The following is an 18,991-nucleotide window of genomic DNA, read 5'->3' as shown; positions in this document are numbered from 1 at the left end:
CAATCTCGTCCAATCACCACTTGTCTACAAAATTCTTCAAACTTTTGCTTTGTGAGGCTTTAGCTTACGGAGCTAAGGAAAGGCCCCTGTTTATTAGTATAGTCTTAAAAATTGAGGAGCCCATGTGAAAGGGATAATAATATTATCTACATATATTTCATGATTATTTTGGACGACTAGCTTTGATAGATAAAAATAATAAGATTAATCTCTTATTTATTTTTAAGGGTTTCAATTTTGGGATATCCCAAGATCCTTAGTTATTACTATTATTTAAAGGTATCATTACTAGTATCCTAAAATTGGGATTCTAGACATTGGGGTGTTACAATTTTTTTATAAAATACAAAGGAGTTTACTAGTATTAAGTAGGCTCCAATTGAACTCACTCTTTATCACAAGTTGACAAATTAGCAAACCCGAAATATTATTCTCTCCACATTTCTGGATTACATCCTAAAAGTTTTTTATAATGCCACACTCCAATTTGGACAAACAAACCCCACACATCGGATTCTCAGATAAATCAGAAACTGCACCTTCCCTTCCAACTTCAACAAGATGCTTGAAGCAGAGATACACAAAAACAAATCATGTCATCTCAACCTGGCCCTTAGCTCTGGGCGATCCTGTCTCCACATCGTTGTAGGTCGAAAACCGGGAGTTCTCGTTCCTCTCGCCCTGCCCCCATATCGCGTAAGCATCCTCCCCGTGAGCTGCCTGATCCCCGATCTCCATATCCTCCTCCGTCATCCTCAGTGGCACGAAGAGTTTCACCACAAAGCATATCACGCTTGTCGTCACAATGTTGACACCAACCACGAACACCACGCCCACGAGCTGAAGCCCTATCTGCCTGAATCCGTGGCCGTAAGCCCCCATCTGAATGCCATAGAACAGTCCAACATATCTGTTATACTTCCCATAGAACAGATAGCAGAGCCTCGGGTTGGCAAAGAGGCCGGTTAGGACCCCTCCGAGGCACCCGGCCACTGCATGCGTGTGGAACACGGCCATGGTGTCATCGACCTTCTGAAGGAGCTCCGACTTCTTGTGCACAACCATCATGGTGAACCAAGGGATCGAGCCCGAGCACAGCCCCATTATGATGGCAGCCCAACCTTGTACAACTCCTACATTCAAGCAAACAATGCAGATTTAAGCTCAATAACATGTCACCCATTTCATGAAGGGGTAGTTGCAAAACAAATCACGAGCTTATACCCATCTAAGTATTTCACTTTTGAGTTAATACACAATGAACTACATTGTCTCAGTCCAACCTGACGTCCATGTCATTTTCCTGATCGATTTAGTCTAATCTCTTGCAGAATGAGTATAAATCTGTGATTTATTTTGCAATTACCCCTTTCATATAAAGATGGGCGCAGAGAGAAAACCTGCTGCAGGGGTGATGCATACGAGGCCGGTGATCATGCCCTGAACTGCCCCGATAACAGATGGTTTCCCGAAGAACAGGATGTCGAGCAACAGCCAAGTCAACAAGCTCGTAGCAGTGCAGACATGAGTGTTGAGAATGGCCAGAGACGCGTCAATGTTGGCAGCGTAAGGGTCGCCTCCGTTGAACCCCGTCCACCCCATCCAGAGCAGCCCTGCCCCAGCCAACATAAGTAGGATGTTGTTGGGTGGAAATCTCTCCCTATCCTTAGTCAGCCGAGGCCCAACCTAAACAAAAAACAGAGCAAACTATCAAAATCATCGCCAAACAATTTATAACCTGAACTTTCAGCAAATTTCAGTTTATAGCCTCAACTTTGATTTAATTTTTGTGTGTCCTGAACTTTGAAAATTTGTTGTCCTAATTATAAACTATAATTAACCTAACACCGGAAGAAAGAGGCAGAGAGGGGTCGAACCCAGTATGCAGCGGTGAAGCCAGCAACGCCGGAGGAGAGGTGGATGACGTAGCCACCGGAGTAGTCGATCATCCCAGCCTTGGAGAGCCAGCCGTTGAGGGACCAAATTGTGTATGCTCCAATGGTGTAGGAGAAGGTGAGCCACAAGGGCACAAACAACATCCACGCGTAGAAGTTCATCCGGCCCAGCACGGCCCCAGCGATGAGGATCAAGGTGATGGCCGCGAAGACGAACTGGAAATACACCATTGTAGCGTTGGGGAAGTTCCCCGTGAATGCCTTCTCAAAGAGGTAATGCTGAGACAAAGCCACATTTATTTTTCCCCAAATGGGAACAAGCTGATCGCCGAAGGAGAGGCGGTAGCCCCAGCAAACCCAGCACACGAGCACGCAGGCGAAGGCGTAGAGCGCCATGAAGGCCGAGTTCACGGCCCACTTCTTCTTCACAGCGCCGCCGTAGAGGATGATCAGCCCAGGCACGCTTTGCAGGCCGACGAGGGTGGCCGCCGTCAGTTGCCAAGCGTTGTCCCCTTTGTTCATCCACTCGGGGTTGGCGTCGTCGGGGACGAGGTTCGCCGGGAGGAGCGCGGTCCAGTTCGCCATGGCTGATCAAATGTCGGAAAAGGGAAAAGTTCGGTCAGGACATACAACAAACACCTTGTGTGCCAAGTGAAAAACTTCGGTTACGACATACAGCAAACACCTGGTGTGCAGAGTGAATATGCAGCTGAGACTGCATTCTTGGGGAGTTTTATAAACTTGGGTTTTCTTCAAATTGATTCCCACGATGAGCTGTGGCATAGATGGTATCTTTCTTGACATTATATGTGGAGATTTTTGGTTTTTTCTTGTTGCGTTTGCATGCCATGAAGAAACAAAAGATCTCATTGTTCAGCTCGCTACGGATTTCACAATGGGTAGCGGCGTAATCAAGGCAGTTGAAGCGTTATCAAAGCCATTTTCTACACTTTTAGATTATCTCGTTGGAGATTATTTTAATGTACTATTATATTGGTTGATGAACATTTGATGATTCTGCAAGATTTATGACGGCGCCACGTTGGAATATTGAGTCTTACATTCCTTGGATTGAACCAAAACTTACAATCAATAAACCATCTCTTCAGATTGATCTATTAATATTTAGCAGCAGCAGCAGCTTACTATGTTCCGACAACTTTTTTGGTGTTGGCTTCAGTTTGATCTCCCCCGAAGATTCTTGCCATGCCGAAATCCGATATCTTTGGGACCATATCTTTATCCAGAAGGATGTTGCTCGCCTTGAGATCCCTGTGGATGATTCTGAATCTTGAATCTTGGTGTAGATAGAGCCATAGAGGAGGCCTCGTGCAATCCCACATATGATCTTGAAACGCATTTGCCAGTCCAGCATCGAGCTTTTGTTTTTCTCTGCCACAAACAAAACTGATTAGTGCCAAAAATGCATATATTTAATTTCGAGAAGAGAAGAGAAGAGAAGAGGACATACTGAAGAGAATAGAATCGAGGCTCTTATTTTCCATGTACTCATAGTTTGCACCGACCAAATTTTAACGTCATAACTTTACTTATCAAGTACATATATTTATCTCAATTTCATTTTCAGTACTTACCTAACTTGTACAAATAATCAGAAGACAAATTTTGTATTGTGGAGAACATACAGAGCAATCTTTGTCGTGTCAGCAATATATAATTATTCTAGTAGAGGCTGGCGCATGCATAAATGATTAAATTCCTAGTTTGAGCCCGATTTGAAGAATCAAACCTAGAGCTCTCCAAAGATTCTTTTTTGTGAGAGGTTTTAGATTTAATTTCGCCTATACACTGTATAATTTTCTCTTAAGTTCAATCCCGCCTGTGTGCAGTGTAATTTTTCCACTTTTGTGTAGATAGTGATCCCGCCTACGTGCAACTATTTTCCTATCTTTTGTGTGATGTAGAGGTCCCTCCTGTGTACGGTTATTTTCCTACCTTTTATGTGGTGTAGAGGTTCCGTCTGCGCACGAGTTACTCATTTGATTATATTTAGATTTGATATCTCATGTAATTCTAATTCAAAAAAATAAAGCATCATAAGTTTAAGGGTTATAAATTACGTATAGTTTATTGTGGTGTGATGCGTTCTTTAAAATAGTTTATAAAATAATAATAATAATAATAATAATAATAATAATAATAATAATAATAATAATAATAATAATAATAATAATAATAATAATAATAATAATAATAATAATAAAAAGAAAGAAAAGTTTATTGTGGAGTTTTTAAAAAAGTGACTTCAGAGTTGAGATTTTTTTTATTTTCTAAATTTCCATAACTTTTGTCTCGCGATCAAAATTATTGTGTTGCATAATCTCACAAAAGAAGATTATATTTTGCACCGAGTTTTCCTCATTCCATCTCATTTCACCGATTATTAAAACGATATTAGTTTATAAAGATAACAAAATGAGTGAGATAGCATCATTTCATACAGCTACTTTGTCTTTAGCACAAAATTTATCCCAAAAATGAATGGAATAGCAAAATTGAATAATTTTAACACAAATTTTAAAGTTAATGGCCAAAATGAGTTATTTAAAAATTCAATAATTTATATGGGATTAATCTCAGTAATAAATACCTATAAATAAAGAACAAAATATATCAATTCATTATGGAAAAAGTAAACAACATATCTTTAAATATCGAATAAAGAATAATCTGTCTTTTAACTATTTTTCACTACATAAGTATCATACATGAACATAAATAAACAACTTGTCTTTAAATTAGTAATTTTTTTAGTCGCCAACTCTAACTCAATATGCAATTTTTTGCAATTCAAAGTTTACCCAAACGCTCTTGAGATCCAAATTTTAAATTCCGACTGTTGAAGCCCATGATTTGAAAAATCAAAGGATATAGTGTTGAAGCCCATGATTCGAGAAATCAAAGGCTAAACTTTAACACACTCGAAGATAAGAATATTATTCTAAAAAAAAAAAAAGAATATTATGTCGCCTAAAACAAAGTAATATGAAACTGAGTTAGGAAAACCGTAGTCGGTAGGCTAATTTTTGTCAGCAATTTCACTTTATATCACAAACATGCCAATTTCTTACAAGAAGAGAATATAAATTACACGGTATCATTACAAACACATCTAGTAACATGTTACAATCTAGTTAGAACTAGCACCTAGATTTCTATCAGTAATTGGTACTCGATATTCAAAATTCAATTTCTGTAGACAAACTTCAGAGCCTCTATATAGCACATAAAAATTTATATTTACACATGTGCAGTCAAGGTTCAATCTTTTGCTGCCCGACCTTCACCACGAGGCATTTTCTTCGCCCCCGCTGCAGGAAAAAGCAATTAAGCCACGTGTTCAAACACAGAGATTAGATGCACAACCAGAAAATCTTCACAAAATAGAGGTAGATGAGTAGAGATTTCATACCATCCTCCACGTCTTTCATTTGATAGAAGTGAGGAGCTATCTCCACTAGCCATTCCGGTTTTAGCTCGGTCACCTGCATGCCGACATCACAAAATTAGCTACATAGCCATATATGCACACATGTAAGGGATGAAACACGAGGTGAAGTATGATTGTACCTGCCGCATATACTCCTTAGTTGTTAGAACCAATTCATGGTATACAACCCATCTTGGAAGCACCTAATGAGAACAAGACAAAGCTGTATGAGAATCAATTTGGTAGCTTAGATCACTCATGGTAACTGCCTATCCAAATGATTACAGAGCCAAAAAGCACATGCAAGAAGTCAAATATTGCAAGAGTACATTTACATGCCCATAGATGATAGATGAGCGCATGCATGCACATCTGAGCTGGCAACGAGAAAGGGAAAGAGGATAGGTTGAAGTTTAAGGATTCATGTGCTTTCGTTTGGCAGTATATTGCAGGATATTGGTGTGGAAATATCATGGTACACAAGATTTCAATATTTTATGCTAATGCAGTAGAAGATTATCCTTATCAGCTATTTATTGAAGGAGAAGTTTGCACCTGTGCTAAACCAGAGCTCGGGTGAATATGAACAGTCTGTGGATGCTTGACAGTTCTATAAGATCCATTCTTTTGTATCTTTGCTGAATGGGGAAAAAACCCTGATGTGATAGCTTTCTTTATTGCATCGAAGTCGTTCATATTTGAAGTTAACTCTATCTCAACCCTTTCCAGCAACCCCTCCAGCTGATCACGTATATCCCTAGCTCTCTTCATGCTCCTAACCTGGAATATGATATTTAAGATTCATTAAGCATTCAAAAGAAAAGGTGATGCCTGGTTACTCCATAGCATCGATCTTATGAAATTATGCAAGAGAGACTCGGCCTATGATTTCTTAGCCCAAATGTTGTTTCATTTCCTATTTTCTTCAGGTGACAAACTTTGAGTAATCTTTCTGGAAAATAAACTAAACACTATACCGTGGTGAAACATATCATATTGAATGTTAAAGTTGTATTTTACCAAAATCCAACATGTAGCGTGTTTTTTCTTTCTATTATCCAACATTACTGATTATCACTTTTTGTTCGAGAATGTGCAGGAAGGAATATATTTGATTTAATCATGGACTCAAATTCACATCCTTGCAGAAAATGTCATTCAAAAGTTCCTCACTTATGTCAAGGAGTTTATGCTGCCCTTGGAAAGGATATGCATACTAGTTGGGTTTGCCTAATTTACAAAACAGCAATATCTGATAATGGCATCCCAAGTTAAGAAAATCATCAGGAGCAATTAGCATCAAACTAGCGCAAATAAATCGCCCAAAAGATGCAGCATACCATAAAAGGAAGTAGAATGTTACCTACCTGGATATAATTCTCATAGCACCACTGAGTCGAGAAATTGGTTTCCTTCCATGAGCTATACACCTGCAATGTATCAACAATTTTGAAGGCTCTTAATATTGGAAAACAAATAAAACTGCAAAAGTAAGAAACAATCATAGCCACTCAGTTTATGTCTAAACCAAACTCAAACATAGTATAAGAACTCACACTTTTTCATTAATGTAGACCACTTGCATAAGTAATTTCTAAATTTAAGGAAAAGCAATTGATCAACCACCATTAGTGCATCAATTGTTAGCGTGAAAAGTTACTAGATATTATAAGCATCATATCCCAACAACACATAAAAAAGCATGGAAAAAATATAATTAATGAGGCAAACCTTCAGCAATGCAATATGGTCTCCGACATTTCCCATATGGAAGTTCAAGCGTGCATTGTCTGCATGAACTTGTTTGTCCTTAGGCCGGTAAAAGATTGAGTTTCCAACAGATAACATAGCAGCAATAGATATGATCTCATCAGAGCAAGTATATTTCTCAGAAGCAACAATCATCTTCGATAGCATGGGATCAAGTGGGAACTCAGACATCCTCCTGCCGACTTTTGTCAGCTCACCGTGTTTATTAAGCGCACTCAGAGCATAGAGTAGTTCCAAGGCCTTCAGCAAAGCTTCAGATGGAGGTGGGTCCATGAAGTCAAAGTTAAGCAGGTCGTTGATGCCAAGGCTCTTGAGCATAAGTACCACATTGGCCAAGTTGGTCCTTTGTATTTCAGGAACAGTGTTATCTTCCAGATCATGAAAAAAATTATAAGCTGTATACAATCGAAAGCATTGTCCGGGACCTGTTCTGCCGGATCGACCAGCTCGCTGGTTAGCTGATGCTTTCGATATTGGGGTTACCAATAACGATTCCATGCCAGTCCGAGGATTGTAAGACTTCATCTTGGAGAAACCTGGATCAATGACATATTTGATCCCATCTATGGTCAATGATGTCTCAGCAATATTAGTTGCCAGGACAACCTTACGTGCCCCTTCAGGTGTGGGTTCAAATATCTTAGCCTGCAGTTCTGTAGGCAAATTTGCATAAATTGGACAAATGATCAGTTCTGCTATTTTTGTCCCCAATCCTCTAGTCCTATGCTTAAGAGTCTCTTCAGCAGTTTCGATCTCCTCCTGCCCCGTTAAGAAAACTAGAATATCACCATCCCCCGGCGGTTGTGTCACATGGATTTGAAGAGCGGTTACAATAGCAGCATCCAAGTAGTCAGCTTCTGGGGCCTTAGTATAATGTATATCAACAGGGAATCTTCTTCCAGGTATTTTAAAAATTGGAGCAGAATCAAAATAATCACTGAACTTCTCAGCATCAAGCGTGGCACTCGAAATAAGCAATTTGAGGTCAGGGCGAAAACGAGTTATATCCTATCAGAGAAAAAGTTCAGAGAAATAAGGATACATGCTATGGATCAAGCAGGAGAAATGACTGTACAAACCATGACATACTAGGATATAAATCTACACATTTACTAATTTTAGCAATGTACCCCTACAATAACCAGCTTGGATAATTAGATAATATTTCTTACAGAGTTCAGATCAGCTTGGTTGTAAGCCCCTTAATAATTATTAAAATTTGCATTTCAATTGTACTTTGAGCAATGAATCAACAACATTAACCACACAACTTGTAAATTTCTGATTCATAGTGCTTTCTTAGTTTAGAAGTCCCTTTACGTATATTTAACATCTCTAATCTACTTGCATCATTACAGTTACTGTTTTCTACAAGGAATCAATATTCTGTTCTGCAAGTGTGATTTGCCAAACTAGGTTAAGCCAGACTTGTATGGCTGGCTCACTACTTTCTTCTTTATTCCCGATACCTCTACTGTTTAAATAATGTAATTGAGTATGTTCTATTTAACTTTCAGGTAAAAGCTCCATTTATAGCAACTAATATCTAATAATATCAAGGTTGTTCTACATCAGACAACAATTTGATCAGGAGCCATCTATTACCTTAACTAAACCAAACAGAACGTCCGTTGAGAGAGTTCTTTCATGAGCCTCATCCACCATAATCACACTGAAGATAAAATATAAAATTAGTCACAACTCACAGTACATTATTAAATATTAACTATTGAATCTGGCATGCACCTGTAACTTGCGAGGTCAGGTTCTCCAAGGAATTCACGCAATAGCATTCCATCCGTCATGTATTTCAATACAGTCTTTTCCGAAGTACAATCTTCAAATCGAATAGAATAGCCAACCTAAATGTTACAAATTCTATTTAGTTAACTTACCATGTTCTAACGACTGGAATTAAGTCGGAATAAAGAGAAAAAATTAAAGGTATAACACAAGTCACAAAGGACAAGAATCCAATACAGTGATCACAAAATATCAGTAGTCGTGTAAGAAGGCACACCTCATGTCCAAGTTTTACTCCCAATTCTTGAGAAACTCGGGCAGCAACACTCATAGCAGCAACACGTCGTGGCTGGGTACATCCAATCTGTTAAGAGATATTGTCATTACGAGCCTATTCTGGCTTATGTTTAAAAAAAAGTTTCACTATCCTCAAGTGGTTACATCATCCATAATTATGCAGAATAGGTTCGAGCACAGGATCCAATTTCCCCAAATAAATCTGAAAGAAGAATATTAGAAAGTAAAGATGAGCAAGGGCTGTGTTCAAGACTGGGGTGTCAACATCCAGAAGGACTTAGCATAAGTTTACAAAACTAATCAGTTGCTGTAAATGTTTCTTATTTGCTGTTTCAAGATATGCAAAAGAGTATCCATGATCTACATATAATATTCTTGACGGAATTTACAATCATTAAACAGAAGTGTGACAATCTAAAACTCCTACCATTGCACGTAAAGATAAGTGTGTTTCAGAATACATGAGGATCTACTGATTGCCCATATTCTTTTCAATTTAGAAAAAAATGCATTGTTGGATTATAATCATCAATTCAGAAGTTGTAAAATAGTCAATCTGCATACACAACAATGAATATATCACAGTTGATTGTTGCATATGCCTAGTTATTCTTCTAAATTCCATCAAGGCTGCACTAAAATTTTGCTGATTGTCCTTAAACAATCCAGTAAATCATAAAATGGGATTGGACAAAACCCTAGTACCTTTCCCCGCTCAGAGTATCCTGCTTCATGAAGGTACTGTGGTATCTGTGTAGTTTTTCCAGAACCCGTCTCTCCAACAATAACAAGAACCTGCAATAGAAATAATATGTTAATATTGCACCATCTATAGTGTGGATTATTTGACAAATTAAAACTTAAAATTACGTGTAAACACATAAAATTACGTAGATCTCTTCAACAAATAATTTATTTATCAATGTTTAAATGAGAAAACTACAATATATGTGCTGGACCTTTTCCATTGATTTAGTAAAAATAAATGACGGAAGTTGAAAAATCTAAGTCATAAACAAATCAGAAAGGAAGCTAAACCCAAATCTGAATCTACAAAACCAAAAACTAAATAGTTCCAAGTGATCATAAGATCGACTAAACAATTTTCTTTGACAATAATTTTTGTTCTAAATTTCCAGTAAAACTGAACGAGAAAATATCAAACCTGATGATCATTCACGGCTTGGAGCAACTGATCCCTATAAGGATATATTGGCAGTGTCTTCCTGTCATTCTGATAATTGAAGAGCCAATGAAAGGTCAATAATGACATATGTGATAATATGATCAGTTATATAATGCTACTCTATATCTTGTTTTGGAAAAACCACAGAATTCTTTTTAAGTCCGAACATACATGTCCTTTTGCAATACTCTGTTTTTTAACAAGAGAACTCGCTTAAAAGCACTAAACATCCCTTACAATTACAACATATCATTGATTACGGGAACATCCCCCCCTCCCTCCCCCCCCCCCCCACAAAAAAAAACAACTTTATTATAAAAATGAACGGTTGGTTTCATGATCATAGAATTTGTAGCTTCCATCTCTCAAAAAACTGATTTCTACCACTGAATACCAAAATATTTTGAGCTAATGATTTTCCATAAACATGTTTATTCCTGAGGTCATGGAGCAAGAATCACTATTCACTGAGAAAGAAGCTTGAAAATACACACCTGGAGTTTTTCCAAGGCTGTTTTGGCAGCAGATGCCTCCGGTGATTGCACGGAGTCCTGCTCAACCTGCATAGCAAGTGGTATCAAGAATCTTTGCAACAACAATTTGTAAAGCTCCTTATTACACTATGCAAAGGTTAGACATACGTACATTGACACCCTCCATGACTGTTGCCTTTATAAAGGCTATTTGGTCTTCAAACACAAACCTATATAAAGGAAATAAAAAAGAAGAAACAAAAGCATCAAGCCATCAGAAAGTTTCCCTACACCTTTAGTTCTACACAAAGCAAAAGTAGATCGGCGATGTGGTGTAATGCCATTGTGAGCTCAGACGTTTTCACTTTAGAAAGGGGTGGACGGGTGCAAGCTAGTGCATAATTGAATCAAATATAAGAATAACAGAACTCACTCATAATCATCATCCTTTTTCTTTTTATCCTTGGATCCAAAATTAAGAGTCGCTTTGCCTGAAATATATAACGACCATATGATTTGTGACGGAAGACTACAGATTGACAATTTAATATTAATTGCTAAACAGCTGAATAATTGCCTATCTGATGCTCCTCCCACGCTTCTTGTTCTGCAAACGGATTCATCTTCTCTTCTGCAGCAGGATCCCTGTGCGCGGCAAAGGGCTAGTAAATCCCAGTTTTATTTAGCATCTTAAATTTTAAAAAATACACATCTAGCCTGAGTGGTAGCACTGGTTGTACGTGTATCTAGTTTTCTTGATAATGAAAAGAACCTGTAGCGCTGCAATGCCACAGAAAATCTCTTTTCTTGATTTACGCCACCATCTTCATCATATGCATCAGGCATCCTATACTGCATTTGACAGGGTTTAAAAAAAACAGATATCAGTAGTAGACAAATTCAAGTTACATGAAGAAGAGTAGTCATTAAGACTCAAAATCAACAAACTGATCTCATGATGGTATGCTTGCTGAAAGTAATGCCTACTGACTTAACTGTAGCACAACCTTATGGCACAAATCAAATATTGGATTATCAAAGGGCATAGTAGTATAGTACACATGTAGATATTACATTATATCCACAACTGTGTGCAATATATATTTTTCCAAGCAAGTGACAACAGCAGCTAATTTTGACAAAGACACAATCGAAGTGCAGTACAAGGAACACCTAAACCAAATACTTTGTAAAGGGGTGATCACCTCATTTGTAAAATCAGACTCTTCCGTCCTCTGCTTGACGAGCTCATATATTTGTTTCTTGTATCTGCCAAAAAGTAAAACTTTCCAATATCAGTTCAGATTTCTCTAACTAAAAAACGGGCATATATTTTTGAAAACACAAGCAACCATCTTGCTCTAATATCAAACAAACAACCGCTGAAAGAGTTCAAGGTAAAAGCAAGATAGAAAAATAAAATGCTGAAAGCATAATTGGCCAAGTTAACGAATATTAAATCCAAATAATTAGCGCAAATATTTAAAGCCATCTTACTGTAGTTCTTCAACAATGTGAAGTTTGAGTACCAATTTATATCATAATATGAGTTCGAGCACAAAAGAAAACCAAGACTGTTTGCTTAACTTCAAGAGTTACGAAATAAGATGGTAAATATGGTGTGAATTCAATATACGATTTTATAATCAACAACTGAGAAGATGGAGGTATGGAGCTATTGAATCATTGAGTACTAAAGATAATGTGCAACAACACACCCCTTTCACTAAATAATCCACAATAGCAAAGCAAATATTGTTTGTGAAACATCAAGTAACTTTAGATGAAACATTGAAGGTAATTAAGAAGTCTTGATATAAACATAATGCAAGGAAATATACTTCACCTTAGCTCCTGGTACTCCTTTTCAGTCAGCTTGACGCCATCAAATAAGTATTGCTCATCTTCTATATCGTCTCTGGATTACCCCAAATAGACAAGGCACATAGCAAATCATTAAAAATTATGACTTATATTTCAGCCATTACTGGGAAACAAACATTCTAACTTCATTACCTAAGCTCTTCTAATTTCTTTTGCTCCCTTTTCTTCAAATATTCTTGTCTTGACACTTTCCTGGTACAGAAGAGAAGATAATATATCCCAATATAAGTGAATCAGTCATCATGTACTAAATTGGTATTTTCATAGAGCCAATGGTACCACAAGAAATTGAAACTGATAACAAATACAGTAACTTCATGAGTAGAACACCTTTTGCACAGAAAATTTTCTGCAACAATAATAATATCATCAACCAACCCTATCTAATGATATTCAAATCATATAAATATTACTCCTATTATTCGCCCACAAGGCGCGGAACGCCCAATGACCAACTTAAATACCAAATAATTAATCCAAGGAACCAACCATGCGTTAGCCTGGTCAAAATAAACTTAAAAACTATCATATTTTATCAATTAAAAAATTCAACGGACATGTGAAAGAAAAAGGGCTAGACTGTAATTAGCAGTGTAATACACAGTGCAAGTTACCTATATATAGACAACAATACTGTAAAGAATGAAAAGAACAAACCTTAAAGTCTGAATGCCATCATTCTCCAAAGCGTCAGATCTCCGAATTGCCTCTTCTGTTAAGACATGCGCCATATAAAAAAATTAAACACATGTAATCTAGTATGTATGCCACCAAGAAAAAGCCACAGAACTAACAGAACTTCCACCTCATATTCGTAAACCAGATCATTTACCTTCTTCCTTCTTTGATAACTTTTGATCAGTGATCTGTACAAACATGGAATTAAAAGAAGAATGAGATGAACAGATTAGAGAGACAATTCCAAGAATGTTACAGATAGTGTCATAAGAAATATCACAGACCCAACAACCCTCCTCAAAAGGCCAAAATATATTGCAACATATCTGATTCACCAAAGAGAGAACAAAAGAAGGCAACACAGTACATTTTTCATGGATGTCTGCAGGAAGATGGAACAAGAACTGCTGGAAACATTCAACTTTATGAAGACATGCTGGAAATACAAATTTACGGCTTCTCTTTGTTCTTTTCAGTTGACAAAAAGGAAATCACTGCCATTACATGAAGGTATGCACAAGATAACTCCACCCCTGTGCAATAGCCCACAAACCATTCAGGAGAAGCAAACCACACTACACAAGCATTGTGCGATGGACTTTAATCTATTTGTGGTGCAGATGTAGGGATTTGAACCTGAGCCCAAGCAACCAACACCGATCGCCCATATTAGGGGAAAAAGAAAAAGGTTTGGCTTCCTTGCCTAAATGTTCCACTACAAAGGTTTTAGCTCTCTCTATATAAGAAAAACCAAATAATTCAATTCAAGATTTTACACCTGTTCTATTTCAATGATGCATGCTGGAAACAACAGCACAAGATTGACATTTTTACATACAATGTAATAACATACAAACAACTATGTTGAAAATGTGAAGCCATTGAACGGATGCTTACAGTACTCGAAATATGAGTTCAGTATATGTTAACTGTCAGTTTAATTTTGTTAAATATTGGACAAAAAAAATATCACAATTCAACCTAATGGTAGCCCATTAGGATCTAAAAAATGAAATAAAAAAAAGAACTATAATTCATTTATCTTTACCTTCCTGGTACCCGCCGCATCTCGTTCTCTAATATGGCGTTCCAACTCCTCCCTTTCTCTCTGGTCACGCAGCCTTTCTTCTTCTGACTGTAACCATGAAACATCGCGTAGAATTTTAAAGAAAATGAAATTAAGGAAACAGCGAAGGTAAAAAGAGCACAGCAAACAGGAAGGATGGAGGCTTCCAGCAGAGGACTAGAAGATACAAAATGAATGATAAAGAAGACAACGAGTGTTGACAAGACCAAGGCTCTATTTAGGTCTTTTAATCCAAGCACCTACTTGAAGATAACATTTCAAGTTATTCTTTAGAATGATTCTATCAGTACTTTTCTATGCATATATGTCCTTGATATGCAGATGGAATAAGCTTACATCAATAGCAAACTCAAAACTAAATGCCTAGTCCCAAGGCGCATATACAGGCATTTAAAAGAACAGCTTTCAAACCGAGAGAACACAAATAGATGTAATAATACCTCCGAACCATCATCTTCATCCTGAACAGTTCGGCGTCTTACTTGTCTTTCTTTGCCCCCATGTGGTACTACCTACACCAAATTCAGCAACACCATAGCATCTTACTATGACAAGAACTGAAAGTGAACCTTAGCATAGGCAATAAATAGAAAATACCTCATCATCATCATCTATGTCATCCTGAGGTTCACTTCTCTTCCTAAACTTCTTTTTTCGAATTTCCTCCTTTTTGGGAGGTGGAGAAACATGAACTGAGTCATCATCATCGTCATCGTCCTCCAAAAGTGTGTAGGTTTTTTGTTTCCGTGCAAGCATTGCCGCCTCCCTTTCTTTTTGTTGATATTGCTAACATAAAATAAATAAATAAATAAAAGAGAGAGAGGGGGAAAATAGTACAATTGCCATTACATTTATAATGAAGCCTTTGAAATAAATGCTTAAGACGTAAGAAAACTGAAAACACCTACATTTGGCCCTGAAGTCTTGTGTTCCACCCTGGCAAAAATTTCTTTGGCGAACCCGACTGTTTCAGCAGAGGAAGATATTCCCAAGCCCACCAGTTGATTTACAATCTCAGAGGGAGATGAAGCTTTCTTAGCTACACCAGTACAGAACATAAAGCAGAGTTTAATTCAAAAGGAAAACCTACTATCCAGTTGCTATAATTGAGTATCTTCACATTAGGAAAATCGAAAATAGATAACCAAACATGTGTATGCTTCATTAAACACCAACTTACACAATGTTATCACATATTGAACAACGGTGGGCTGTGAATATCCCAGAAGGGACATCAATTTGTCAGAGACCCATGTCTTCAAATCACCCATTTGAACTGCATTGACAAAAGAAAGAGAAAGCATTGTAAGCCCACTACATATTATATAAGCTCAAATAATTGGTATTCAGTGATCATGTTGAAATTTCTCAATGAAATGCAAGATAACTTAAACACAAGTAAACTTCCCAACGAACTCGAGTTAAATCAAGAGATTCATTATATTGTAATTTACATTAATTGCAATTTTAGGCCATCCACACCAAGCCCTAGGCATCCAAACTGGCAGTGCTCATTAGAAAGCATTTGCATTGAATAAAGTGAATGCTCTTATACTCACCCTTAATTAAAAATAGCCATCATTAACAATGAACATTGATCAACATATCAGCTCAGTAGAGGCCAACAAGATAATGAAAATCAAAGAGGGAATCGTCAAGTTACAAACACGGGCTCTTTACAGCATGGAAACAGAAGACTAATTTCACATTTATTAACAAGAAGAATAAAACCCTAGCACGGCAGCACCTATATAACAGAGGCTCAGAGGAGGGGCGGCGCGGCTGCTGCGGGAGACGAGGCAGAGGACGAAAAGAAGAGGCCGGAGGGGGCGGGCCGGGCGGCACCAGCTGCTGGGTCACCTTTGCGCGTCTGTTGATTTATACAATGCTCACCTCCATCATAACCCAACAATACTCGCTCAAGCCCACTCCAATTCATCACAACAATAAAATAATCAAAATAAAATTTTGGAGAATCATGTTAAATCTATGTATACTTACAAATTCGCATGGAAAACATTAACCCCAAAACCCATAAAACCCTTTGCAACAAATCTAATCCAGCTTACGGCACCATTGTGGCAGCTTGTGCAGTATAGGCAACAACATTTGCAAATTTCAGCCAACCACAAATTAAGAAAACTCACCTAATCGCAAATTGGAGGGGAGTTCGATGAGGCTGCGAATGGGCGACGGCGACGGCGGTGGCGGGCAGAGTTTTGCGTTCTGTGTTTAAATTCTCTCAGTATTTATTTTCCTTAAAACTTTTTAAGTAAAATAAAATTGCAAGATTAATCTCAATAAAAATTGCCGTCTTCTACGAGTATTTTAACTCTCTGTGACACAATGTCTTTCTTCGCACAAACTCAAAAAATAAATTAGGATTTAAAGTTTTTTTATATTGATAAATAAATTTTAAAAAAAGAAAAGCTGTTAATTTCTAGTTGCTAATTAATCTAATTATATCATCCTATCATTACCATCGTTTAGTTCTCTTGACATTTCTACTCAATGAAAAAATAATGGTATTGTTTATATACTTGATGATATGTATATATCAATTTAAAAAATCAATAGCGAGTTTAAGATTTTTATTACAAAATGTGATTATACATTGAATAAGATAATATTATTAAGCTTTTTTTAAAAAAAATGGTATATTGAACTTTTAAAGTGGTAATGACATTATTTTCGATTTTATTGGAACTTTTAAACATCATTATAATATTGTCATTGAGATATTCTCTCAAATTTACATCTCATTGCATACGTGACTTGCATATACACTAAAATGCCTTTTTTATGTAAATTTGAAATAGTAAGTATATGAATATTTATCCTCAATCCTTTTTTTTTTTTTTTTGAGATAATTTCTCCTCAATCCTAATGACTGGAAATCGCATCAAATACTCGAGCTTATGGTATGTATCCAATTTATGGTCCAACACAAAAAAATTCGTAATTTGTGGTCCAATTAAGTTGCATCCTTTCAAATGATTTAAAGGGCCCAATTAGTTAAAATTTTGATACACAAAGGCCCAATTCCGTGATTTGGTATTTACAAACTAAACTGATGAAGAAAAAGAAAATAAAAAAGGTGCATTTATAAATCATGAAAAGCTTGAAGGTGTGGATGCTTTGATCGAAAATTTAAATTTTAATTTTTTTCATATTTAGCAAGCACAAATTCAATTATTTGTATTTTTCCAATAGTGTGTAGGTTTCGAAAAGAGGATGCAAGTGACCCAAAATACAATGGACTCTTGCAAAGATAACAAATAGATATTCCAAATACTATTATTTTATATTTTTATTCATATCAATCAATGATTATTCTGGTTTTTAGTTTTTATTGTACCTAAATGTTGTTAACATGTAATGAAGGTATGTAAATAATGTGGAATATCTCGACTTTTCACATCATTGAAATTATATAGGTGGAAATGTTATGTGTAAAATTTTGTTGTGAGATACTTTATGACATCTAAAATTCCAACGGATTAAATTTATTACAAAATGAATTTATGATGCTTGACCAATATATTAACTTTATGCTAAAACTGTCGCCAAATTAATTTATGGAGCCTAAATGACCATTGTTCCTCGTATATTAAATTATTTGTAATATACAAAATGGAAATTGTGAAACAATTGTTTTATGATTAGACGATTTAAACTGAGGAAGTGACTAAAGTTGTATGAAATGTAAGCAACAGCAATATTTGGTTGTAACGGCACGTGGATACATTGATAAAGATTAAAGAATGCTTGGTTTAGCTAAAAAAGAGTAAATTAACAAACAAATTTAGAATGATAGTGCATTGCCAAACCATGATATCCAACTCTTCAACAAAAAAATTCCATGATGTCCAAAACACTAGCTAGGTGAGATCGGGCCCCACAACGTCAACTATTTTATATTTGTTGTTTACCCTTATCACAAAATGTCGATTTAATATCAATTTTATTTTCGCTTCAAAAAAAATATATCAATTTTATTTGCAACATCTTCTAATTTTGAGTGTTCCCTGCGTATTTGATTGTGAGATTTTTGCTCATATATTCAAAACATGCATCATTCTTGCAAATTTGAAGTAACACATGCACCTTTCATATAAATAACACTTCATATCCAAATTGAGGTTGTGGCCATTTAGTTGCTCCATAGTCCACACACACACACATATATATATGGAAAAATTGCAATTTAACATATGAATTATTGATTTTTTTTATAGAAATGTATTGATGTATACATAATTACAATTAAATATTTGAATTATAAAACTTTTAACAAAAAAAATTCAAATTATATATAATTCAAAATAAATCTCGAAGTGTTGACCTTTTCACGTGCGATAAGTTGTCTAAGGCAATTTTATTCCACAAGATGATTTAAAGAATTGTGAACTCTGTCATGAAAGAAATTCTTATGCAAAAAAACTAATAAAATTACGCAAAATTCGACTCTATTCAAAACCAATAATTGAAGATTATTCATCAAAAAATTTGTAAGGTGAAATGTTA

The 18,991-nt window shown here is 36.3% G+C and overlaps 2 protein-coding genes across 8 annotated transcripts; both read right to left on the bottom strand.

Moving 5' to 3' along the window:
- Positions 1 to 410: 410 nt before the first annotated feature.
- On the bottom strand, positions 411 to 3,595 carry LOC131008830 (ammonium transporter 2 member 5-like). Of its 4 annotated transcripts, XM_057935895.1 has the most exons (5): positions 3,367 to 3,513; positions 2,572 to 3,287; positions 1,878 to 2,482; positions 1,401 to 1,686; positions 411 to 1,133 (listed from the first exon to the last, which is right to left on the bottom strand). In XM_057935895.1, exons 3-5 carry the CDS (start codon positions 2,478 to 2,480, stop codon positions 592 to 594), a joined length of 1,431 nt encoding a protein of 476 aa, XP_057791878.1. In that variant the 5' UTR covers positions 2,481 to 2,482; positions 2,572 to 3,287; positions 3,367 to 3,513; the 3' UTR covers positions 411 to 591. The 4 variants fall into 4 exon arrangements, with proteins under 4 accessions (XP_057791878.1, XP_057791880.1, XP_057791879.1 ...); XM_057935897.1 differs by having other exon boundaries at positions 1,878 to 3,287; positions 3,367 to 3,595; XM_057935896.1 differs by having other exon boundaries at positions 2,581 to 3,514.
- Positions 3,596 to 4,939: 1,344 nt separating this feature from the next.
- On the bottom strand, positions 4,940 to 16,774 carry LOC131008829 (pre-mRNA-splicing factor ATP-dependent RNA helicase DEAH1). 4 transcript variants are annotated; one of them, XM_057935893.1, is made up of 28 exons: positions 16,612 to 16,773; positions 16,212 to 16,392; positions 15,645 to 15,740; positions 15,373 to 15,503; positions 15,062 to 15,250; positions 14,905 to 14,976; positions 14,426 to 14,512; positions 13,532 to 13,565; positions 13,357 to 13,411; positions 12,832 to 12,891; positions 12,662 to 12,733; positions 12,021 to 12,084; positions 11,588 to 11,667; positions 11,393 to 11,460; positions 11,249 to 11,306; positions 10,988 to 11,045; positions 10,837 to 10,902; positions 10,322 to 10,390; positions 9,862 to 9,951; positions 9,137 to 9,223; positions 8,863 to 8,978; positions 8,722 to 8,788; positions 7,078 to 8,124; positions 6,714 to 6,776; positions 5,902 to 6,126; positions 5,487 to 5,549; positions 5,329 to 5,401; positions 4,940 to 5,227 (listed from the first exon to the last, which is right to left on the bottom strand). In XM_057935893.1, exons 3-28 carry the CDS (start codon positions 15,733 to 15,735, stop codon positions 5,178 to 5,180), a joined length of 3,135 nt encoding a protein of 1,044 aa, XP_057791876.1. In that variant the 5' UTR covers positions 15,736 to 15,740; positions 16,212 to 16,392; positions 16,612 to 16,773; the 3' UTR covers positions 4,940 to 5,177. The 4 variants fall into 4 exon arrangements, with proteins under 4 accessions (XP_057791876.1, XP_057791874.1, XP_057791875.1 ...); XM_057935891.1 differs by having other exon boundaries at positions 4,940 to 5,401; XM_057935892.1 differs by having other exon boundaries at positions 4,940 to 5,401; positions 16,212 to 16,334.
- Between the last annotated feature and the right edge of the window lie 2,217 nt (positions 16,775 to 18,991).

Source organism: Salvia miltiorrhiza, chromosome 2 (genome assembly GCF_028751815.1).
Source record: "Salvia miltiorrhiza cultivar Shanhuang (shh) chromosome 2, IMPLAD_Smil_shh, whole genome shotgun sequence".
Taxonomy (NCBI): Eukaryota; Viridiplantae; Streptophyta; class Magnoliopsida; order Lamiales; family Lamiaceae; genus Salvia; species Salvia miltiorrhiza.
This window is presented reverse-complemented; position numbering and strand designations above follow the sequence as displayed.